The sequence below is a fragment of the Rhamphochromis longiceps genome, linkage group LG20, assembly GCF_057381845.1.
Source record: "Rhamphochromis longiceps isolate RC_006_pf linkage group LG20, R_longiceps_female_GT1.1, whole genome shotgun sequence".
NCBI classification, from domain to species: Eukaryota; Metazoa; Chordata; class Actinopteri; order Cichliformes; family Cichlidae; genus Rhamphochromis; species Rhamphochromis longiceps.
In genome coordinates this window covers 16,690,580-16,716,743 of record NC_140576.1, presented here as the reverse complement: position 1 = coordinate 16,716,743, position 26,164 = coordinate 16,690,580, and the positions used below count along the sequence as shown (strand labels likewise).

The 26,164-nt window shown below is 39.1% G+C and overlaps 1 protein-coding gene across 3 annotated transcripts in view; it reads left to right on the top strand.

Annotated features, from left to right (window-relative positions):
* The first annotated feature begins 7,622 nt into the window (after window positions 1–7,622).
* slco4a1 (solute carrier organic anion transporter family, member 4A1) overlaps window positions 7,623–26,164 on the top strand; it is a 32,460-nt gene continuing 13,918 nt past the window's right edge. The window contains exons 1-6 of one of the 3 annotated variants that reach the window (XM_085394543.1): window positions 7,623–7,762; window positions 20,124–20,171; window positions 21,698–22,801; window positions 24,388–24,478; window positions 25,327–25,448; window positions 25,597–25,708. In XM_085394543.1, coding sequence (XP_085250669.1) covers window positions 21,970–22,801; window positions 24,388–24,478; window positions 25,327–25,448; window positions 25,597–25,708 — 1,157 coding nt within the window. In that variant the 5' untranslated portion in view covers window positions 7,623–7,762; window positions 20,124–20,171; window positions 21,698–21,969. Of the gene's footprint in view, window positions 7,763–20,032; window positions 20,172–21,697; window positions 22,802–24,387; window positions 24,479–25,326; window positions 25,449–25,596; window positions 25,709–26,164 lie in introns of those variants that run through there. The other 2 variants (XM_085394544.1, XM_085394542.1) reach the window with 2 other exon arrangements.

The following is a 26,164-nucleotide window of genomic DNA, read 5'->3' as shown; positions in this document are numbered from 1 at the left end:
ATTATTAAATACAGTCCCGAAAAAAGTTTACGATCACTTGAAAAATAGTGTGAGATTATTATATTATCTTGTGCCACGTTAGACCCCTAATTAAAGATTGTGAAATCATAGTTTTGGTTTGCATTATTCTCCTGACTTAGAAGAAGGTGATAACTATTACACTTATTAAACTGATTTGTATTACATTAGACTGCTGATTTATTGTGAATTAATGATATTGTTTTATGATGCATTATACTGGTGCGATATGGCAGCCTCGCTTCTGTCAGTCTGCCCCAGGGCAGCTGTGGCTACAACTGTAGCTTGCCTCCACCAGTGTATGAATGTGAGAGTGAATGAATAGTGGTATTGTAAAGTGCTTTGGGTGCCTTGAAAAGCGCTATATAAATCCAATCTATTATTATTATTATTATTATTATTATACTGCTGAGTTATAAGAAATACTGTTTTCAGAGAGTCATCGCCTTATTTGTCTGATTAGAAAAGAACAGAACATACTGCAAAGGAAGCCAAGGTCATAACTCAGGCTCACTGAGAGAGAGAAAGAATGTGAATGTTTAGTTTTTTACGACTAGGTGGGGGCCATCAGGGGCTATAAGAGATTTGCTGTGACCCTCTTCATGCATGTCTCCCCATCCGGATGGTTTATGCTCATAAAGTGTTGAATTGTATGGAATAAAAGATTGTTGATTGAGCATCTATACACTGAGTACTGTCCTTCCTTCAGCCCAAAGATCGAAAGAATTGGGAGGATTTAACAATAGCAAAAAATCATCTTTAGCATGGTTGGATCTTAACAAGGTTCCAACAACATGCAATAAGCAGAAATGGGAGTGAGACAAAACATTTAGCTTACATTTAATAAACTTAAACTGGGACAGGCTGTTTTACAGCTGGTCAAAAGTTTAGGACCACATGCCTTTAAAAGGCCAAATCTTTGCAAAAATGTGGATTCATTGTCATTTTCTGTCAGGTAGTCACACTGTCATGACGTTCTGATGGCAAAAGCAAAAAACATTCCTATTTGAACATGGTTGGCTTGTTGAACTGCATAAGTCAAAATGTAACCTTTTTTTTTTCTCCTGCAAAAAAATGTAAACTTGATGGTCCTGATGGTTTCCAACGTTACTGGCATGACAAGCAGATCCCACCTGAGACGTTTTCTACGCGCCACAGTGGAGGGGGCGCCATAATGGTATGGGGTGCTTTTTCCTTCAGTGGAACAATGGAGCTTCAGGAGGTGCAGGGGTGTCAAAAAGCTGCTGTCCAGACATCTATGTCCAGATGTTGCAGAGAGCATCTCTCATGACTAAGGGCCCTCATCTGTGTGGTAACAACTGGGTTTTTCAACAGGACAACGCTATAGTTCACAATGCCCAAAGGACAAAGGACTTCTTCCAGGAGAATAACATCACTCTTTTGGATCATCCTGCGTGTTCCCCTGATCTAAATCCAACTAAGAATGGACAACAGTTCCAGACAGTAGATGCCCTTCGTGTGGCCGTCTTCACCACTTGGAGAAATGTTCCCACTCACCTCATGGAAGTGCTTGCATGAAGTGATCAACAATAACAGCGGACCTATTCATTACCGAGTTCAAGTTTGGAACTTTGATTTCTGTTTTTTGGAGGTGTTGTCCTAAACTTTTTATCAGCTATAAAACAGCATGCTTCAGTTTAAGCGTTGCTTTTAATAAATTCCATGCACAAAAAATGTTTTGCCTTACTCCTATTTCTTCTTGTTGCATGCTGAAGCTCTACTTGGAACCTTTTTAAGATCCAACCATACAAAATATGATTTTTTGCTATTTGAAAAATGGCATTTTTCAAATGGTCTTAAACTTTTGATCAGGACTGTAATGTCAGGGTGAGTGGGATGAGCTGTGTGGCTAAAGCTAAACTGTACTGGGAACAAAGCTAAACTACAAAACAGCAAACATGAAGGAGAGTCAGCAGAGGCATATGGAGGTAGATAGCAGGGAGAACACATGGAATGAAGTACGGTAAATTCACAGACGGACCAGCAACTACATCAACAGAAGACACGACTTAAATACACACAGAAGAACACAGGGAGATTACACACAGGTGGGGAACACAGCTGGAAGTAATAAGGGCGAAGAGACAAGGGGAGAAGTAAAACAGAACACGCTGACATCACACATGAACATGAACCTTCAAAGTAAAACAGGAAACAGGACACACTTTACTAAGTCACGGACTAGACAGAGAGAGACAGACTAGACACTGAACTAAACCTACACTAAACATGAGACTAGAGCTGGGCGATATAAGATTTTTTCATATCACGATATGTTTTTTTCATTTCAGGCGATAACGATATCTATCACGATATAAGCCAAATAACTATATTTGTAAGATTTAAATGTGCCGTTGCTCACAAGTAAAATGTGAAATAATCAGCAGCTTGTTTTTATTTAAATATTTATTTCCCATAATAAGTTCAACAGGGAAGATGTACTTAAGGAACATGAGACTTTTTCAGATAAATAAAGGCAAATATTGCAAACTACACAAAAGGCAGCCGCTAAAGCGTTTAAGTTTCAAAATAGAACAAACGAAACAGACTATTAAATTGTCAATTCCACTTAGAAACAAAATATTAATTCTAAAAATAAAGCTTAGTTTGTTTTACAGAAGAACAGACAAAATTGACTAACTTTTATCAATATCAAACAAACTGAGAACTAAAAGGAAGTTCTCAATCTCTCCTTGTTGTATAGCTTAGCTTTTCAAACAGTTTTAACAGTTACTTTAGTCTGACAAAAGCCGAATGATGAATTAGCGCTTCCAGTCAGAGACTGAGGCTACGTCCACACGTACACGGGTATTTTTGAAAACGGAGATTTTCCGTTTTCGTTTTAAAAAATAATCCCGTCCACACATAAAGGGAGAAATGAAGGAAAACGCTGCTATGAACATGCCAAAGCAGCAGGTGGCGCTAGATTCCTAACCGTGCAGAAATGTTGGCCAATCAGAAGTCTAGAAGCCTCGGTGGGAAAAAGTAAACAAAGCTGGGGCATAGAAGCAGAACCGAGTCGTATGTGTGGAGGGACAGTAACTGTGTGTATATGTAAGCATTTAAACACTGCAGAGAGTAGAATTAACAGTAACAGTATTGTAGAAATTCATTTCACCGAAACAATAATGTGGCGCACAGTGTGATGTCAAAAAATGCGCACACCTTTGACGCTGCGTTTTCTCCGTTTTTCTAGTCCACACGTAAATGCAAAAACTGAGTTTTCAAAAAGCTTCATTTTCAGTGCCCAAAAACGCCATTTACGTGTGGACGAAAGATGCAAACGCATAGAAAAATCTGCGTTTTCAAAAATACCCGGGCACGTGTGAACGTAGCGCATGCACCAGTTTATTGTATTTCCAGACTTGCTTTCAGCACAATTTACGGTGTGCGCTACTCTGTTTTTTGTCAGACTTGAAATAGCCGAAATACCTTCACACTATGGAACTTCTATGGCTCTTCTGTTCGACAATCTCTCCAGCATTGGAACCATCATCTGTTTTCTCTTCGGTAACCTTCGGTCACGCTCGGTTGATTTTTCTAGTCGGCACACTCATTTCCTCCATTACCCGGGCGGTACGGTGGCTGGCTGCTTCCCAAACAAATACACATGTGCGGCTTGGCACTTGTGCTGTACGTAACAAGTCACATGACGTGACGCTGCGGCTGTGATTGGTTCGGCTCTGCGCTACGTAATTTGGATTGGCTGTTCTTTTCTTTTCTTTTCTTTAAGAGGACAAGAGCGGCGAGGTCTATCGCGATAGTTTAATTTTTCTATTGAGAAAAAGTTATATCGCGATACATATCGTTATCGTTCTATCACCCAGCTCTACATGAGACACAACCCTAAGAACTAATCCCTCACCAGAATAACTAAAACATAGATTTATCATAATAATCAAAGCACCAGCGAAACAAAAAACAATCCATAATGCAAATACAGTATAAGCCAAAACATACTCAAAATACTGGGTCAAAACTGACCCAGAACCGAGACAACCCCCCCCCCCCCCCAATGCTGCTGGCTCCTAACAGCCCTAAACAGAAAACAGTACAACAAAACAGAGCACCAGGCCAGGGCGGCCGGAGGGCATCCAGGAAGGGGGAACAGAAACAACCAAAAGACAAGGAGCAAAAATCCAGGAACACAGGAAAACAGATCAAAACAAAACCAAACTAGATCTTGACATGAGTCCATGAAAAGTTCAAGGGGTTGACCCGGAGGTTGAAAGCACATGAGCCAAAAAAGTTCAGGGGGCCGGCCGTGTGGACAGCAGCGGCAAGATGGAACAGACCAGGCTGGATCTGACAGCAGTGTAGCAACCGCAGGACCAGACGAGGCAGGACCAGGCGAGGCAGGACCAGGCGAGGCAGGACCAGGTGAGGCAGGACCAGGCGAGGCAGGACCAGGCGAGGCAGGACCAGGTGAGGCAGGACCAGGTGAGGCAGCTGCGGAACCAGATGACAGCGTGGCAGCTGTGGAAGCAGACAACAGCATGGAGGTTGCAGGTGGTGATGCAGGTGGTGGCTGAACAGGCTCCCCAGAGCCGTCAGCAGACACGAGGATGTGCTGGCTGGGTCCTCCGGGTCCTCTTTGCAATGATAAGGAAGATTAAAACATAATCACTTGTGACTCATGATGTGCATTAAAGGGTTAAAAAACACTGTAAAAGCACACAGACGGTGTTATTTTCAGGGTAGTTGGTTATAATATTTCTCCATCATCCTCTCAGTATCACACTGACACGTTGCTTACCTTTCATACCTGGTCCTCTTTTACTCCTGTTACCTTACGGGACATCAGTGCTCTGCTTGGTCGAATGAAACTGACTTCAAGCCACCTTGATGTACTTCCTCCATCATTTTTCATTAGTGTGTTTTACTCTATTGACCCCTGTATTCTGGAAATAATTAATACTTCTCTTTCCCAGCTATTTTAAACAAGCTATTGGTTAAAGAAACCCAATTTGGACCCATCTCTTCCAAGCAGTTACAGGTCAATATCAAAATTGCCATTGGTGTCAAAGATCTTGGAAAAAACAGTTGCAGAACAACTTAACAACTTTTTGGAGAAGAACAATTTTCTGGACATTTTCCTGTGTGGTTTCCGCAAATTGCACTCTACTGAAACTGCTTTGCTTAAAGTGTCTAGTGACATTCTGATGGCAGCAGACACCGGAGAGTACACCATTCTGGTTATGTTGGATCTCAGCTCTGCTTTTGATACTGTTGATCACAGCATCATGATAAATAGGATGAAGGACTTGTTTGGGATTACTGGTGTTGTTTTAAAATGGTTTATGTCGTATCTATCTGAGAGATCCTTTACTGTCTGTATGAATCATGTGTTGTCGGAAACATCAGTTCTGCCTTCTGGGGTACCTCAAGGATCTGTTTTAGGTCCTATTCTCTTTTTGCTGTATATACTCCCTCTAGGCCAAATTATCAGACGTTACAATAATATTTCTTATCATCTCTATGCTGATGACATTCAGTTATACTGTTCTTTCAAAGCTTCTGAGTTTTATAAATTGTCTTGTTTAAATAATTGTCTGTCAGAAATCAAACAATGGTTAAATGACAATTTCCTTCAGTTAAATGCAGATAAAACAGAAACTTTGATTATTGCACCTGATCACACAGAAATTAGGCAGCATATCAGTTTTTTAGACCCTTCATTTCAGTCTCAGAAACTTGGGTGTTATATTTGACAGTTCAATGTCTCTTGAGAAACACTCTAAACAACTTGTCTGGAGCTGTTTTTATCATTTAAGAAACATCTCTAAACTCAGACTACTGGTGTCAAAGGCAGAACTTGAGATGATTATTCATGCTTTTATCTCTTCTCGTTTGGATTATTGTAACGGTCTTTTTACGTGTCTCAACAAATCAGCTCTGGATCGCCTTCAGTCTGTACAGAATGCAGCGGCAAGACTTTTAACTAGTACAAACAAGAGGTCACACATTACTCCAGTTTTGGCTTCTCTTCTTCATTGATTGCCAGTAAATTTTAGGGTTCATTTTAAAATTTTAGTTGTAACTTTTAGAGCTCTGCACGGTGAAGCTCCCTAGTATATCTCTGACCTGTTGAAACCTCATGCTAAATACATGTTCATACTTTTATTACACAATCAGAGAGAAAGAAACAGAGAGAGAGTGCAGGACAGACAGACAGGTGAGTCAGGAGTCTCAGGTGTATACACTGCTACAAAACAGCACAAGAGAAGGAGGATTTAGTGTTTGTGTTATTACGAAACAAGAAGAGTTCCCAGATGGTACAGTGGACACATGTGTGACTCCTGTGATTAAAGCATCTTTCTTTCAGCTTAACGAGTGAACCGTCAGCTCGCTCAAACACACGTTAAAGTCCGTTTGGCTCGACACCATCGAACAGAGGCAGCAATATAACATAGCTAACATTAACAGTGCAGTGGATCCTGCTTTTGCCGTGATATTCAGGACTGCAAACTGAGCAGCATCACTGACTTTCAGCCTGTTGTGTTTGTGGATACATGACTGACTTTAATTATCCATAAAATCATCACATTCTCTGTAAGATTAAAGTAAACTATTGAACGGCGTATAAAGTAAAGGCTTTAAAACCAATTTAGTACAAACATCGCTAATGCCACATAACTTTCCCGACATGTGGCCAACAGTAATGTTTTAATGTTCTTCATTATAAAAACATTTGCGCATAAATAAGTGGCATAATATTCAGTACTTACTTCTGAAAGTTTACTCTTCGGTGGCTCCGCTTCCGCCGTTTTTTTTCGGCTTATCCACACCACCGCCGCGTTATGAAATCTGGGATATGTTGGGCCCATCCTTAAAATTCAGGGAAATTAAGGACGCATTTGAGGGCCGCATTTTGAGCAGCCTTTGAATTGGGACAGCCTTCGTCGTGTCGCTGTGACGTAATTGGCCTTAAAATGCGGTCTTTAAGGCTGCAAACCCTGAATTGGGATACAGCCCAAATCCGGTCATTGGTACTTTCTGGCTTGTGTAGTTACTAGGTAACAAAAGCTCAACAGTGCCCCTAGCGTTCCTGGAGCACTTCCGTTGTGTTTTGGAATTTGCATGTGTTTTGGGGTTTGCATGTGTTTTGGAGTTTGTACGTGCTTTGTCTCTAGGGGCCACCGTAAATTGTAGATAATGTTACAGATTTTTCCTGTTGTTTTCAAAGACAATGTGCCATATTACTGTAAATTAATATATTTTCAACTAATTAGCAGTGTAAAAATAAATGCAAATCACTGTTTCTCAATTTACAGAAATTTAATATACATATTACAATCATTTACTCTTTTTGATTTAATGTTAATTTACCGTTGCCATTTTACAGTTATTTACTGTAATTTTTACATACATATCTTACAGTGATATTTTATTCAGACTAACACAATTTAATACTAAAAGGAAAAAGACAAGAAATGAATAAACATGCATGCGTAATCGTAATATACTCTATTTTTGCTCATATGTGTGTATTTGTTCATTTATTAATTAATTTATTTTATTTTATTTTTTATGGCGGCACCGATCATCCTCCATACTAAAAGTGGCCACACCGCGATTAAATCCCGCTGCCTCCATAAAAGAGGATCGCTAAGCAGCAGCATTGCAGTCAGTGCACCACATCTGCAGCTAGTTTTTCAGCACACGAGACTGTAGACAGAAGATTATATGGGAAGAAGTGAACTAATAAGCGCTGATTTACAAGGTAAGCGTGCCTATTTTCATACACCGGTGTCGACTATATGGCGGGGACTGCCGCTCAGCATCAGCAGCAGTGATATCCCTGTATCCACATGTCCGAAGCTAAAATGATGGCAAGAAATGCATTTAGTTTGCAATCTACAACATGTTCATATAGCAATACGCGAACATTCCACACATTGTCTGTTTTTTAGGGTTTTTTGAGCAATCCATAAACTAAAATGAACAAATTGCTTTTTAATCAGTCGCATTTGGTCTCATTCATCCTTCACATGCTCTCTCACTGAATTCTGCACTGTAGTAAATAGCCTAGTGTAATATATAGATGCGCTTTCAATGTCTACAGAGCCAATCATTCAAAATAAATCAGCAAATCATTAATGCGGATACGTTTTTGAATTGTCAGCCATCAAAAAGCATTCCCCTCACATATACGTCGCTCCCACGTGTCTTTCATTTAATGAAAAATGCGCCGATTTGGCTGATTATTGCAAGACAAGCATCTTCCGGTGGGTTTGTTTGCCTTGAGTGCCTTTCTTAGAAGCATGTGTAGACAGTGTGAGTCACCATTTATAGTCCTATGTGTATTCGCCTACGCTTTGTTTCCTGTGAGGCTACAAGATCTGCTTTAGCCAGACATCCGAACACACGCACACACACACACACTTGCGGTACAGGCGGAAAGAGTGCGTTTCAAGTCAAGAGCTCGTGTGATGCAGACATGCAACACGGGAAGTCCGTAGGGAGGCAATTTGATTATTTTATCAAAGACAGATTGGTGTAGGTGTATTGGGTCATGTTTTAATGCATACAATCTTTATTAAGGTGTAGGGAAATCTACAAAAAAACTGTTACGTTTTACGTTGCCTATTGAGTCCAAGAAGCTTTTTAATAATAATAATAACAACAAGAGTAATAATAACAATAATAATGATATGAAGGAATGCACAATGAAACTTTTTATGATGAATGACATAGGATGAAGACAAATCACATGAAAAATTTAAAAATGTGAGCTAATTTCTCTGCTTAAGTCTTGTTTCGACTGTGAGAGTGTGTTTGTCCTTTGCCTGCTCTCACTGTGACACATATGCATGTTGCTTGTGGATTATGTTGCTCCAAAGTAGTATCCACACAGCGAGCAGCAAGCACTGATGTTGTGATCAGACACGTTCAATGACTTCAAGTGACAGCTGGCGATACAAAGTGGGCAGATCCTGTGTTAATTTTTTTTTTTTTTAATTTGAGGAAAGCGATTTAAGCAGCTACCAATGGCCATGAAGAATACCGCTGACTGAAACATGACACAATTCAGACTATATTAAAGGCAACTCAGGCAATCACAGCTTAGAATGTCTATTAGTTTCAGTTACCATCTCAGTTGGACTTTTCATTTCATTTATAGCATTTATCCATCCGTCTGTTAGTGTTGCTGAGTAAACTGTGGCCAGGAAGGGATTGATATGATCAGCAGCGATACTCAGGTAGGTTGTGACCTTTAAATGATCCCCACAATTAACCACATAGACCTTTTTGGAAGCTGTCAGTCTGGTTGCTCAATAGACTGTTACTGACACACTCTCTCAAGAAGTGTGTTGCACGTTATCTGTCATGTTCCTAGTACAGTCCCCATAGTAATTTCTTCTAATTTTGACTTGATAATGTGGTGATTCTAGGAATCAGCAGATAGATAAGAGCCAAAAGTAATAACTTAGTAGAACTGCCAAAGTTTTAATGTGAGAAATTCCCTCTTGACTTTGTGCTAATTAAAGTGCTGCCTGCTTGTCATCCAGATGACAAAAGGTTCATCCACTGAGAAAGCCAATGATATATGTTAAAGATGTCTAACTTTCCAAATTTTGGAAAGGTTTTGTAGACAATTTCTTGGTTAAATTCCCATTTAGCAGCCTCCATCACAAATCTTTTTTTAGACTTCTGAAGTGATAAGGTTGATTACTCGCCCAGTATACTATAAATAAGGCGTACAATGAACTATAAACAATGTGTTTCTGGGTATCTAGTAGAGTCCTAGAAAAAAAACATGGAGCTGAAAATCAGCATACTAGGTCACATAATATAATGTTTAGTGATATTTAGGAAAGCATATTCCCTAAAATATCAAGTCTTTTACTTAAGTATCTTAATTCTGCAACATGAAGGTTTTTCTCTTCATTACAGGACAGAATAGCTCTGATGTGGAATCCCTATTCTGCATATTGCCTGGTTAAGATCCAGCTGACAGAAAGAGTATTATGAAGTTACTGGCACTTTGTGTAGGAAATTATGAATGTGATTTTATACACAGCTCCAGTATTAGATCACTTGTTGTCAAGTTAATATTCCTTGGCACATGCTTTAAGATGTTCCTCCTTTCAGTTTCACTTTGATAGCCGATCAGATTTGTATCACAGTAGACATTATTTTCATGTGGACACTGTTCTGTACATTTTAAAACATTGCATTCTAGTTCAGAGCTTATCAGAAGTAAAGTCATAATGTTCGTGTGTGTCTAGGCTTTGACTGCTGACTTAGTTTCTGCCAAACCACAACAGACCTATAAGCACTTCTCATCAAAGCTTGCACCTTCTCTGCACGTCTGTGTTTCTTACACGTTAGCACAACAGAAACAAGCTGTTTGCTGATGCCTCGTGTCAGTTATTTAATCTGTTAACACAGCTGTTTTACAGTGCAGTTTGAATGATGTACAATGTAAAGTCATAGAGTGTACCAAATGTGGAACATGACATTTTGCTTAATAACAGCACAGCGGTTTCACAGGGAGTTCAGCCTCTGTGCTGATGAGCGTGTTGCAGAACTAATGCAGCTTAATTTAACAAGATTGTCCGACCCAGTTCACAGAAACAGATGGGGCCAGATCAGGACCTTAATCCTAACCCCGTGATAAAATATCAAACTTTTGTTATTTTTGTTCTCCAAAGTGTTGGCTATTATGAGGCAAGAAAAGTAATTATTGTAACTAACACACACATTTTTTTGTATATGTATTTAAGCACTTTTTGCTTGTATTCCACACATATTGACACAGCAAGTGTTCAGAGCTTGGGTTGGGGTCATCGCAGATGACAGTTTAGACCTCAGAGGATTAATTACCATCTCTATTTCTGGCTCTTCTTGCCTCTCATTAGTCTTATTTTTATCACACCCCCTTCACCATAATTGCTTTGTAGTTTCTTTAAAAAAACTAATTATAACATAGATATTAGTATTAGTAGCATAGTATATGAATGTATTTGTCCAAAACAATACAGCAAATTTAATTAATTGTATCACAAAAGTGAAGTTTTCAACTGATACATCCTAATAGGGGCTAGCATGTACACATCTGCCTATGCAGAATATAACACATGTACCAGTTAGTAGTTCATTACTGGATCCACACGAAGCAGAAGTAAGAAAGACAAAAAAGAATAAAATCCATGAAAAAGTATATAACTTTGAAATGAGAAGCAGGCAACTTCATAATGTTACCCACATTATTTCTTAACAGGAAATAATGAGTCAGTGGTAAACAGTCATTTAGTTCTGAGAAATGGTGTGAGAGAGAAATTCCTGGAAAATACATGATTTACTGATATTTTCCCCAAATACATATTAACAGATGAACGTCAGTAAGGTAGAGTCAAAGGAAGGAGTTTTTTAGTAGCGACAGAGACAGAACAGAAACTTTGTCTTTTTAGACATTTCAACTGATTTAAGCATGTGTCTTTGCCTGTTTACTTTTAAATACATATAAAGCATTTAGAGCTGTCTTCATTTTTTCCAGCTGTAGGTGAATGATTTTGGAGAAAAAAAAAATATATATATATATTTTTGGCCTTCAGGTAAACCATTTCAGAGTTTTTGGTTGTCTATTTCTGTATGATATTTTCCTTTAACCTCCTATGTCATTTTTAGTGGTTGACTGCCTGTCTTTCTTTTAAAAGGGGGGTCTTGTGTCCCATGATTGCCAAGTGCTTGGATAATTGAAGTTCTCTAATCTCTATTCTCTATCTGGCTTAAGAGTTGGTAATTAGGTTTATGTGTGGCATGTTTGTTTCTGAGACTGTTCATCCTTTCTTGTGGTTCACAGTACAAATGCGGTACTTTCCCTCCTGCACCCTCCATCATTTCTTGAAAGGTTTAGCTAAGGTCAAAAGTTGAACTTCAAAGCAGTGCAGACAGTCAAACAGATTTGGTGGCATCTTCTTAATTGCCTTTTATACCCAGTATTGACTTACTCTCTAGGTCACTTCTTTCACCAACAGGAGGCAGCAAGTTCACGTATGCTAGTATGACTGTGAGATCTGGGGCAGGAGGTTGACGCATACATGATGACTGTGTGTGTGTCTATGTCTGCAGGTGGATGCTTTTAGCTTTAAACAAGCATGCCACAGTGGCATTACTGAATAGATCAAATTTAGGTTACAATTAATGTAAATATGTAACTTATTGTATTCCCCTTACAATAATTAAATAGCTGAACTGAAATAGAGGTGATTTTATCAGGTAGGGGAAGTGAAGCTGTTAAAGGAGAATGCATTTCAACAAGTCAGTTGTCAGAGAACCAATCAGAATCAATGAAAACACAAACTGCTTTATTCACAACTGTGTCACGCAACACTAAGACGGAGATCTGGACAAAATGGATATTTATATAGGTTTAAGAATGGTTGTGTAGTATATAAATATACATATCCTCCTTTTATGATAACTGTGACTTGGAGTAAAAGGCTCCACTGCTGCTCTGCTGGATGTTATCAGGTTCCTATTTTCTCTGAAATGTTACCATGAGCACACTGTGTACTGGTGTACTGCATGGACTTACTTCCCCCTAAATTTCCCCTTTCAAACCATGTGTATATGGATGGAAATCAATACAGGATAATTTGCATATCATGCAAATATTCTTCCACCTTCAATTTAGGTAGAGGTAGAGTTGGTGTACCTGCACTTCTAGTTGTATATTTGTTCTCCATAATCAGCCCATATTGTCACGACTATGGAGTTAAAAAGGCGAGGAAGAGAAGGACAGCAGACAGTAATGATGCTACTGTTGGTGTTTTTGCTTTCGAAGTTGCAGCCAAGCAGAAGGGCATTATCAGGTCAGTGCTGTCCCATTGCATTAATTCCCCACAGTAACAGTGGGATTCCACAGAGGTAGATCACCCTGCCTACTGTAAAATGAGCAACTATTGTACCACTTACTGACTAAAAGAAAGGAGTTTGCTGGGCTATTAATATATGCACTAATTTCTACATGCATTCATTGCAGACATCTCAGTTAAATGGATAGACTCTGCAGTCTGTTTAATTTTCAATGGAAATATTAAGACCAAAAATTGAGAAAATGGGAAAATGGACGGTGGTTTCCTTTTTCTGCGGCCTCAGTAACCTCTCAATGAGGTCTTAGATGCTCATACTAAGTAAAACATGAAGTTTATCTTTTCAATTAGAGTCAATAAGAAGTATTGTCTAGAGTGTGCTTATGAGTACCTTCAGGTTTGGTAGTAGTGTCTGCTTTGAAAACACCAATACACAGCGGTCAAAAAACTTTCAGCCCAAAGTTTTATAACAAACCTTCCCTTACCAAGAAGTGACAGCAATAGCATTTACCTGAGGTCAGAGATCTGGAGCAAATGGGATTTTCCGCCAAGGCTGGGCTAAGGCCAGGCAGGGTCTGATAATTTTTCTTTTTCGCCTAATACGTGAAATCATAATTTAAAAGCTAGACTTTATATGTTACCTTTCTAATATCGAATCTATCTAATAAATAAATAAACTTTAACCAACACTTTAAGTTTAACTAAATGAACAAACAATTATCTATCTAATAACAAAATTAGTTTGACAATTTTAACCGTGTTAGTGTGATAAATATCCCAAAAATATAAGAACTCATGAATGGAGGGGGGGGGGGGAGCACTTTATTCAATATGCCAGTTTGAATGTAATCAGAATTACTCTTTTCATGATACAAGTTTCAAAGCATTCAATTTATATATGTTTGCAGAAAAAAATATGTGGAGTGTGCCTTTTAACAGTGTTAACATGTAACTCATGTAACTGAGTGGCAGTGACAATGAGCCAGCATGTCCAATAGCAGTGCCCCAGAATCACATGAATGGCATGCAGTAAGTTTCGCTGTTCTCAGTTACACTTGTGCACCTCCACTATTCTGCCTGTACCAAACCAGCCGTGAAGAGGTTGATATCCCTTGCTGGTAAGTACTGAATATTGTACAAAGAAATGATTAACATATATATCAACAGAATAGATACAACAATAAGCAAAGACATACATGACCTGTAAACAGCTTTTGATACTTTTCAGTTACAAAGACTACTTTCTCTGTTTCCTGATTGCCAAAGGCCTTGTAGAACAGTCAACGATAAAACTCGTACTCACAAATTAGAATTGTCTCACATTTAGCAACTGGTGAAAAACTTTAAATTGAAACTGGATACTTACTTTAGAATAAAGTCCTGTCTTACCTTTGAATAAAGAAAATGATTTTTTGTTTCCACTTGCTTAATTGTAGTAATGTGATTAATATGCTTACACATGTATGCTGGATTCTGTCTATCATGAAGCACTGAGATTTATTACAAATTTTAAAGCTCTTACTCACTACGGTATATTGTATGATCAGGTTGGGTGTTCTGCTTTGTTACGTTTGAGACATAACTACTATTATATTCTCATTTTTAAGGCTATACTTGGTTTATGTCCATCTTACTGACTTACATGTGTCAGATACAATGCCATCAGCATGTTAATACTCTAAAATCAGATATGACCCTGATTTTAGATTAAAACAATAAAATCAGGGTCATACTGTGTCATGTGCCAAGGAGTAAAAATGGGTTTTAAAAGTGGACACTGAAGGGGCCTCTCTAATGTGATGGGGCAGATTGTTCCAGAGATTAGGAGCAGCAATAGATAAGGTCCTGCCTTGAGTTCCTCTCTCAGCCCTTAATAATTGTCCAGCTTCTCGTGTTCCTTCTTCTTTATGTTGCTATCACCTTTGCTTGTACACCACTACTATCACCAGTTAGTTATCTGTATCTGGAAGTCCATGGGATCTTAGTTTTGTTAGCTCCACCACCCTAGCGGGTTTATCTGATTTTGACCTCAGCTTTCCAGGTTATACCCAGCACAGATGTTCCTCTATATTTTGAAAGCGACTTGGTTATGGTGTTCCATGTATGCCCTGGCCTGCTGTTATGTGCTGGATTGTCTCAGGAGCTTCTTTGCACAGCCTACACCTGGGGTCTTGCCTGGTGTGATAGTCCCCAGCCTCTACTGATCTTGTGCTTAGAGCTTGTTCCTGTCCTACCATGATCAGTACCTCTGTAACTTTGTGCAGCCATTGGTAGGATTTCTCAATATCTTCAACTGGTGCGTTGAAGGTGTTGAGTGCAAGAGCAACGGACCTGCAAGATAGGATATTGGCTAAGCTGGAAAAGGATTAAAAATAATTTTTAAAATGTTACCTCATGTTTTCAAACCTTGAAGTTGCCATTCATGGTTGTATCACTTTAAGTCTTGTTCACATCAAAGAAGCAATAAGCAAAAAACAAGAGCTTCCAATACCTCTGTTTTTCTTTAAAAAAAAAACAAAAAAAACAACAACAACCAAAAAACTGAAAAATTGCAAAAGGACTCACAATTTCAAGTTCAGACTTGATTGAATTTCAAGCTGACTATTTGTCTCTGCTATTTATAGAAGAACAAAACCAAGAATTCTTGGGTTGTTATCGCCCACAAAAGATGTAACATTAGCCTGACATGCAAAAGTTCAACAAGGCCAAACGCACAGTGCTGCTGTAGCTCAATTTGCTGTAACTCAATGCTTTTCCACTTTAAGATTCAAAGAGCAGTTCCTGGAATTACATCATCAGTGGGTTCAAACAGGGTTACTTATTCTCAAAGCTGACACAGTGAGTCTCACAGTTTGTTCTCTGCTTCCAGTTTTACCAGAGCAACGACCTGCTAAAGTTTCTATTGTTTCTTTTGTAGTGAGATATTACAACAGTGTATACAAACACCGGTGGTGTTTCTGTGTGAGATTGACAGTTTAGGCTTCATCTAAGTCTGTTATAATAACCACATGAGAGACTTCCTCTTGATACTTCAAAAGCCTTTGTGTATCACAGAGGAGGAAAGTCTTCCCATTCCAAAATAAATAAGTTTCTACTGTGAAGATAAAGGACCCATTAGGTAAGGCAGAGCTTGTTGGTTATTAATATTGCAGCTCCCCACTCTGATCTTGCTTTGAAAACAGAAATGAAAAGGCGTGATGGAGAATTGGATCGAAATTACATGAGAAAAAAATTATCCATTGAGAACTATTCCATTTCTGGCTTCAGACAAACAAACAGTGAGACAGGAAAGTGTTACCTCACTGTAAGTGCATTGTTAACAGTGTGGCCTGGTTCAACTTTCAAAACACTCCCACCTCTGGTCGTCTCATCATCACCTGATAGTGGCCCACCTCCTTTCCTCTCCTGATAGCTTTTAACCTCTTAACAACCATTGGATCGTGGGAATAACGTGTTGGGTTAGGTGTAAGGTTTGAATTAGATCAGGGCTGGGCAATTGATTTTCCTAAGTGGCCACAAGCTGAACTCAGTTTTGCTCAATATTAATTTTATCTGTTTATACGCTTATTGGTGCAGCCCTCCTCAATAGTCCTAGTTCCTCATGTGACCCCTTTGGGAAAATGAATTGCCCTCCCCAAGTTAGATTAATGCATGGCCACCATTTTTATAGCATTTTCAAAATCTGAAAAAAAAAACCCCAAATGTAAATAAATAAATAAATGAAAAATAATGTACAGTCTAAATAAACACATGCAAGTTCATACCCCTGTCTTACAGAGGTATTGGCAATCTGGTGCATATTGATCCTGAGGAATTAAGTCATAATTGGTGATATCCCCAATCTAAACCCTAAGCCTAAACACACAAACAAAAAAACTTAAACACAAACAAAAAAACTTAAACACAGCATCACAGCATTCTGATAGCACAGTTCAACACTGATGATAATTTAGACATCAAAGTTAAAACTCACAGTCTAAAACCTCAAATTCTTCTGCTTATGAGGAATTCAGCCCCACCTCAATGGGGAAATAAGCCCGAGTTTCATTTGGGCATAATAAGGTTTTACGCTCTGGCTTCCCTCCAAAACCTTATACTTGTTCTTTTCATGGGCGATCAGCTGAACAGACAACAGCTCGCAGCAGTGTGGTTGGTACCATTCATTTTGTGTTGATTTGCTTGCCAGGACCCTTTCATGTTCTGCATCAAGGCATGTTGTCAAAGGAGTTTGCAAAGAAAAGTGTCTGGACTTCTTTAAGTTACTTGAAGACGTTTCACCTCTCATCCGAGAAGCTTCTTCAGTTCTAAGGTCAAATGGTGGAGAGTCCCAGATATAAACCTAGTGGGAGTAACCCCCCACAGAGGAACAAAAGGACCCCCTGATGATCCTCTAATCGCCTGAGCCAAGGTGTGAAACGGGGTGTGGGTCCCAATCAGCCAGAGTTTCGGGTGTGTTCATTGTGAAACCTGGCCCCACCTTATCATGCGAATTCCTGAGGTCAGATGGCATCGATGCATCTTAAGGATAAAGGACACTCTTTCGAGGATGCCAATGTTCATATTTTGGACAGAGAGGACAGATGGTTTGAAAGAGGAGTGAAAGAAGCCATCTATGTCCACTGTGAGTGACCATCTTTGAACAGAGGCGGGGGTTTACGACACCAACTCTCTGCCATCTATAATCCAGTTTTGAGATCCCTTCCCAGACGCCTTAATGCCCACTCACATCCTGGGCCATCTGACCTCAGGAATTCGCATGATAAGGTGGGGCCAGGTTTCACAATGAACACACCCGAAACTCTGGCTGATTGGGACCCACACCCAGTTTCCCACCTTGGCTCAGGCGATTAGAGGATCATCAGGGGGTCCTTTTGTCCCTCTGTGGGGGGTTACTCCCACTAGGTTTATATCTGGGACTCTCCACCATTTGACCTTAGAACTGAAGAAGCTTCTCGGATGAGAGGTGAAACGTCTTCAAGCAACTTAAAGAAGTCCAGACGCTTTTCTTTGCAAGCTCCTTTGACTACGATGACCTGGATGACTGAGAACCTTCACAGACATTAAGGCATGTTAATGCAGAGTAATGAGCTGAAGTGGACAGGTTTTAGGCATTTGAGTTTTAGTGATAAAAAAAAGTGGTCATTTGTTAAATCAAAAATGAAACAGTATTTTACTTTCTACACATAAATACAGTATTTATACAGTATTTATGGATTTTATGTACATGTTCTAAACCATAGGGCTGCCTATATATGCCTTGGTGCATGTATACTTGTTTTTGTCTGAAATTCGACAGTGCTCTCCTAAAGAGGATACATTTTTCTTATTTTCTGTCTTTTATAAACAATATCAGACAATAGATCTCAGTTGTTGAATTCAGGTATTGTCAGTCCAGCTACCACAGGTGTTATAAAAAATAAATCAACAATGTCTGCCTTTACAAACATTTGTTAGAGAAGGGACATTTTAAAAGGCTCACTGAATTTGAGCAGGCTATTATAACCTGTGGTATCAGAAATGAAAACACCAGATCTCAAAGATATTGGCTGTAGCTCAGGGGGTAGAGCAGGTCATCTACTGATCGGAAGGTTAGTGGTTTAATCCCTGGCTCCCCCAGTCTGCATGACAAGTATCCTTGGGCAAGATACTAAGCCCGAGTTGCTCTCTGATCCATCCATCAGAGAATGAATGTGTGTGAATGTTAGCTAGGAAGCACTGAAAACCATAGATGAAAATGCTTGTGTGCGCTTTCTTTGTATAAAGTACTTTGAGTGTTCCGGGAGATTAGAAAAGTGCTATATAAGAATCATATAAAAGAATACCATTTTACCAAAGGTTAAGATGTGCTATATGGTATGCATATGAGGCCCCATACTCTTTTTAGCCGTTTGCCCAGGCCAAGCGACCTGTTTCCTACATCAGTATGTTCAGTCTCATAATCCTCGATGTGCACCAAACCGTTTGTTATTCAGTGCTTTTGCCCTACTTAAGTTAACTATTTTATTTATAACATCAACAACGTGGTTAATTTTTAGCTCCGGTCATTTTAGCCCATTTCAGTCCAAGCCTTTTCAAGCATGCACTAACTGCATGGACATACTACTCCTTGTCATAGTGCTGTTCATTCAGCATTCAGACTGATCAAAAGTCCTTTTTGCATTTGAAATTTTGCTAACAAAGTTTCAGATATCCATTCCTACTTTGCATTAGTCAAGTTTTTTGATTTCTCAGTGTGTTTGATCTTGTAATAGCAATTCAAATTGCAATCCTTAAACACATCAACCTGTTTCTCCGCAAACTAAGTGCATAGCTTTACCTCTGACTTCAGTAAATAAATACATAGAAGTCCACGTTTTGTTAAAAGCTGTACGTTTTGCATTAGACTTTTTTATTTTTTAATATGAACTAACATTTTCCAGGGCTAGCAAATCTCTCATAAACATTGGCTCCAGTACATTTTAAGTGATCAAAGTGATTTAATTTGCAAGTTAAAAAAAATAGCAGTTGGTTTACAAATATAATCAATTAAGTTGTATTGTGATAAAATTAAAAAACAAAACAAAACTGTAAACTATTCTGTGATGGGGAGTTTATCAGAATGTTTCGTGGCTGAAATAAGACAAATTGCCTGGTAGCAGCTGAGGCAGCACAGCACCTCTGCCTCAGATTCAGATAAGGTATTCGTTTTTAAGCTCCAATAGGTCTTAAAAACCTGGGTCTCTCCACCATTCAGTCTTAGAACTGAAGAAGCTCGGATGAAAGGTGAACTGTCTTCAAGAAGCATAAACAAGTCCAGTCACTTTTCTTTGGAAGCTCCTTAGATTACCATGACCTGGATGACTGAGAACCTACATAGACATAAAGTGAATAATAGCTTTGTGCACTTGTTAAAATAAAGAAAAACTATATAAAAAACACAAAAACTTGTTAACCAACATTCAAATATTATTTATAGCCACATTTGAAATGACTGTTTCTATATTTCTCCTTGCTCACAATTTTGCTGCTCATTGGTGAGCAGTAATTCAAAGGTGGACTATGTGGGCTGGTGACACTTCCCTCCTTTCCTCCCTGCAGGCTGCCTGCAGGACTCCAATCATGTGGGGCGGGGGTTGTTGTGTAGGAATTTGCTGATGTAGTCCTTCAGTTATAAGAGGCTTTGAGAAATGGGCTTAGGACCTAGCATGGATATACCTCTCTGTAACTGTTCATCTTTATTTGCCGCTCTTATTCCATCTCTGTCAAATGTTTTCATTTTCCCAGATTAACAACTGTTAGCAGTCCTGTTGGCTGTTATATGAAGGAATAGAGGTAGGAGGGTAAACTGATTCTATTTATAATTTAATTTAATTTATATTTTAACTGCTTTGTGTGTGATACGTTGTAAATATTTTAAAGATTAAAAGGTGATTAAAAGGTGTTGGCAATAGAAATGTTTTGGGTTTTTTTTAAAAAGATTTTTAGCGAGTATTTTAGAGATTTTTACAGTATTGGCATAGAGGGAAGTGCTCTCTTTTACATTTTTAGCACAGTTACATAACTGTATGTAGAAGTTTATGAACAAGGTGTTTTTGGACATTGCAACACAATTCTTCATTCTTGGTTGAGATCAGGGAAACACGTTTTCCTTTTCCATAGCGCTGGTACAGTGGTAAGTACAGTCACTACATAACGAGGAGGCTTTTGGTTTTACCAGTCATCATCTGAGGAGTTGGCAAGGATATTGAGTGTGTTTTTATTGCTCAATCAAATTTAGATTTAAAGAGTTCTCTTTCTATAAATCTTTTCACAACTTGAACAAAATGGCTTTTCATCTTTCACTTGTTAAGGCTGACGATACATAAAAGTGACACAATAATGACAACTTAGAAAGGTGGAGTAAACTTGTTGATGTGCTACTAAACCAACATTCAGAGGTTAGCATCATCAGATCATGCTCAGAAGCTATTCCTGCATTCAGTTAAACTCACTGTTCAGATGTTTCTAAGCTGCCACTCCAAAACGTACGATGGGTAAATCTTGGAGTCCAAGCTTTGAGTGGGAAAACTAACAAGAACTTTGCTTGTACTGCATGTATTTAATATGTCGACCAAACTGTTTTATTGTGCTGCGCCTTTTCTTATTTCTCAGTAAATCTCTTCTGTTTTGTTTATGCATCCAATTAAGCTCTATCACTGTCACTGTCAAATATGACCCCCTGAAGGTCAGTAAGGCTGCTTGTTTTGTGTTGTGACAAGTGGACATTGAGTTTCTAGTGTTCCACATTGTACTTCACAATGAAAGAAAGTAATATAAATAAATACATTACATCAGTTAAAATGAGCTTTCAGATTGCAATAATGGATCAAATACACACTTGTGTTGTTGTGTTGTTGTTATGCAACAAATAGACCTGCACAGTATTTTCATGATGGTGATTATGAAAGCTCTATTTGTGATTACTAGAGCAAAGTAACAATGCTTATGGTTCATTAGCAGTGTGCACTTTGAGGTTTTATGAGTTCCCTGTATGTGTAAGACTCTGAGATTGGGTGCAATGCTTGATACTAATGCTTCAATCGACTCACAGTTAGAGGAGTCTTTGTACCAGCATAATGTTAAAAGGCAAAACTGTTCTTTAAACAATGCGGTGGTAATGCCAGGAATTATTTAATGCCCATGTAGAGATATGTATGTATGTGTTTTTATACATTTGGTAAAATATGAAGCATCGGTCTAGGTCACAGTGTCTGTGGCCTGTACATAAATTCTAATGATGACTTCTTTATGCATTAAATCTTTACAAAAGTTGGTTGTTTCTTTATTTAATCTATCTAATTTTTCTTTTCTCTCCTCAGGATGCTATTACTCATCACAGTAACAAAGCCATCTTTACACCATATGCAACCTTGTGCAAATAAAAAGGAGCACACGAAGAGCCGTGGACACATGAGGTGCAAACTACAAAGCAAGAATAGATAATTTCCAAGAAGAACCTGGCCTTACCACAATATCTTCTTGACCCTTTATTACTTCAAATTTCCTTTTTTTGTTGTTGAGGTAATTGATTTATTGCCTCAGTTCATAGAATCCACTTCACAGGATCCTCACAGTGCCCCTCAGAGGGGCGATGCCCGTCTTGCTAAATGCCGACGCCTCTTTTAGCTCCAAACAGGAGCTCCTGGACCTGCAGGATTGTCCTCTCAGCAGAGGCCCCTCTTTGGACACCCCTAGTCCTGTGGATTCCCAGACAGGCAGCCCCATAGGCTCTGGTCTCAGAAACCCTGACAGTCCCATTACTAATGAGCCACTCATTTTCACCGGGGCGTCGGCACTCCCTGGGCCAATATATGGGGGGGAAACAAGACCTAATGCAGAGATTGGGCTAAAGTTAATCTCTACTAACACAGATCAGTTGTGTGGCTGGGGAGCTCTGACCCCCAAAAACATCCAAGTGTTCAACACTCCTCGGTGGGTGTTGTTCTTCCTTTGTGTGGCCTCTTTCCTCCAGGGGATGATAATCAATGGCTTCATTAACACAGTGATCACCTCAATCGAGCGACGCTTTGATCTGCGCAGCTACCAGGCTGGCCTCATCGCCAGTTCCTATGACATTGCTGCATGCGTCTGCCTGGCCTTTGTCAGTTACTTCGGCGGTACAGGTCACAAGCCCCGTTGGCTGGGATGGGGAGTACTTATCATGGCACTGGGTTCTCTGATGTTTGCCTTGCCTCACTTTACTACACCTCCCTACCAGGTCAGTTTACCCGAGCAAACAGGAATGTGCTCTACTAACCGTACCAGCCCGTGTCAGAACAAAGAGGCAGGAGGACTGTCCAGCTATCGCTTTGTGTTCATGCTTGGCCAGTTTTTGCATGGTATGGGCGCTACGCCTCTCTACACATTAGGGGTCACATACCTGGATGAGAATGTCAACTCCAACTATGCACCAGTTTATATAGGTGAGTCCTACTAGTAACAGTCACCAGAAATGGCAGCAAGCAGACTGTTCTTCTTTATCTGTTTTGTTTGCAGTTGATTATTTACTATAACCCTATTCATTTATTTATGATTGATGATAATTTATGCCAAAAAATTAAAAAAAAAACATACTGTTGTCACCTCTCTCATCTCATGCCAAGCATTTGACATTATAGTCCCTGAAAAAATAGTAAAGATGCAGCATTCCTGGGATTACCCCAGAAAGCCATTCATCAGTTAAATAATAGCTTCAACTGTTAGGTAGTGGGGATAACTATTAATTACAATAGTAAAGTAGTAGTAGCAGTAGTAGCTTACCAGAAACTAAAATGTAATGTACCATACCTACATTTTATATTTCAGTGGCCAGCTTATTCATTTAGACAGGTGCTTATTCCTATCTGTGGGGGGTGGGGGGGGGGGGACGACGACATGCGAGTTCATGCCAAGATGAGTGCCAAGACGTTTTTCTAGAGAGACTTGGTCATTTTAGAAATATGGGACTGAAATTGTGATAATAAATTGATTATTTAATAGATATATTAAACCATCAAAATTTGAGAATTTATAAAAATTCAAACCACTACTCTCTCTGAAAAATTATTTGAATAATTTATTAGCTTATTAACTGATTGGTTGTTGTTTAGTTTTTTTCATAAATGAATCAACTGATTAAACATCAAATCACAATGATATATGTTCCATCAGTTGTGCAGCTCTATGTTGATCTTCCATCATCTTTGTTAAACTGATGACTCTTTGTTAAATTCCCGCATTTTTTAAATGATACAAGGTTTAAGGCCATAGTTGTGCTGATTCATGTGCTGCTTGGCTCATTTTGTCAGCTGGACAGTGATAACTCTCTCTGAAGATTAATTATTTTGACAGAGCTTTGATTAAATAGAATAGTGAGAATGCATATGCAAACAGCAGGCACTGAACACAATCCCAGCTGTGTCTTTTAGCAATAATTCTTTTGCAGGTGCAGGCTCAAATATATCTGTTGTTTAGCTCAATGTAAATGTAGACTTTTGTTTGAGCATCACATGCTAATGCAGGTGCATGAACAGATATATACTCTCACGGTTACAGCACGACTTCTTTCACCAGCTGTCTACCTTCTTTTATCAGTCTCTGTCCCTCTTCCACAGAATAATTTTATTACCAGCAACCATCCAGTATAATCTCTATTAAGAAGGAACTGGATATAGATAAAAGGGCTTGTTTGGTAAACGCAGCTAATGTGCCTCAAATGTACATATTGAGCACTGTCATTGTCTGATGCCATCTACTGCAAGTCTTGTAAATTTGACCCTCTAGGCTCCTGTCATGACCCCTTTTCAGCATTTAGCTATCATTCTCTTTCAAATAACAGCAGAGCACATTGCTTTTATGAAAACACACAAACACAACAGGAAATTTTCTAGATGCAGAGCCCATATAAAGAACAATGGCCCTTTTAACCTGTAGGACAGGAAGAGTAAGTAGGAAACAGGAGGTAGACGCTGGAGTCATTGTACTGACACACCCTTGCTCTGTGTCTATGGTCTTCCCCCCCTCCCCTTAGGGATCTTCTACACAGCAGCCATTGTGGGTCCAGCAGCCGGTTACCTGCTGGGTGGTTACTTCCTCAACATGTACACTGAGATCCATCTAACGTGAGTCTGCTTTGGTTGGTACCATGGACAAGGATAACTGACTCAAAAAGAAATGAGATCAGTATAATAGAATAGAACTGAGTCGGGGCACTGCTATGGCTTACCTCACATAGGTAAGGCCTGCAAGGGCCTGGGTTCTAGTCTACAGGGCAAGACTAGGGAGAGTGCCCCTTATCCTCTCACCTAGTTACCTTACTGTCATTTCCAATACATAAATAAAGGCTAAAATGGCCAAAATAATGATTTAGAAAACCACTGACTAGAATGCAATGCACTAAAACCAATTACAGATTACTAAACTGGGAATAAACAAAAGCTGACATGCAGAATGTGGAATAGAGTCAAATATTGTGATATGAAATAGACAATGGGAGAATGTAGAATAAAAATATACACAATAGAACAATACTGTCTCATTACAAGATGCTTTAGAGATCTGCCTCTTTAAAGGTCAAGTGGTTCATTCCTGCCTGTGCATATCTCTCATACAACTCCTCCAGCTAATGCACAAGTGCGCACTGCAGCAGTTGCACACCTTTATTGCAGATCCTCTACAGAGAAAATAAGAAACGTTTTACAGTTTGATAAGAGAGGCATCTCAGTTTCAACCATATATATTTAATTAGTGTTATATACTGGGAATGTTATATTTTAGCTGTTTGTATATATTAGAGCTATTTTGTTATATTTTGTAACTTTGTAATATATTGTATTATTTAATTTAGTTTAGTCAGGTACTATTCTTACTGTCTTGGAGCAACTGTGAGCACATAATTTATCGGGTATCAATACAATATTCTGATTCTGATTCTATAAATGTGTTTAATCATATGTGCGTGATGTTCCAGGCCTGAGATGACGCCAGAGAACCCTCACTGGGTTGGGGCTTGGTGGATTGGCTTTTTAGCAGGAGGAGCAGCCGCTCTGCTGGTGGCATTTCCCATCCTGGGCTACCCACGGCAACTACCAGGTGCCAGCAAAGGCCATGGCCAGTCTTCTTTATAACAGCGAGGGCATTAAAAAAAACACTGACTAATACATTAGGTGGTACTCTGGTATGTAAAATACCATATATTTTCGAAACAGCCTCACTCTTACTTTTCTGTGTCTTCCTGCAGGCTCTCAGGAGTATGTGACCATGCGTGTGTCTGAGGCCCACCAGCTTAAGGATGGAAGCCACACCACTGCCTCAGACCCTCAGTTTGGCAAATCAGTTAAAGACATGCCAAGGTAGAGAGCTTCAAGAAATAAATGCTTTCACGACCTCGTCTAGTTTCTATTTTAAATTGCATTTTATTACTTTGTACAGTTTGCTTCATTGTTTTGTTTTTTATCTTTTATGTTGAGCACATTGAGTTTATGTGTAATGAAAAATGCTGTATGAATAATTTCCATTGCCATTTCTCATGCTGATGAATCTGCTGCATGCATATTACTGGATCTCACTGCTGCATTTGATGCATTTAACCACAAGATCTCACTTGCCTCATCATCCGGAGTAATGTATTGGTATTTTTAGTACTACCCTGAGCTGTACGTTTCCATCACCATTGGTAACTATTCTTCTAACACTGCTTCACTGACCTGTGACATGCTTTACCTCTGGGTCCACTTCTGTATTACAGCTTCCCACTTTTACACTGATGACGCCCAAATATACTAACCACTTAAATAAATAACTGTTCA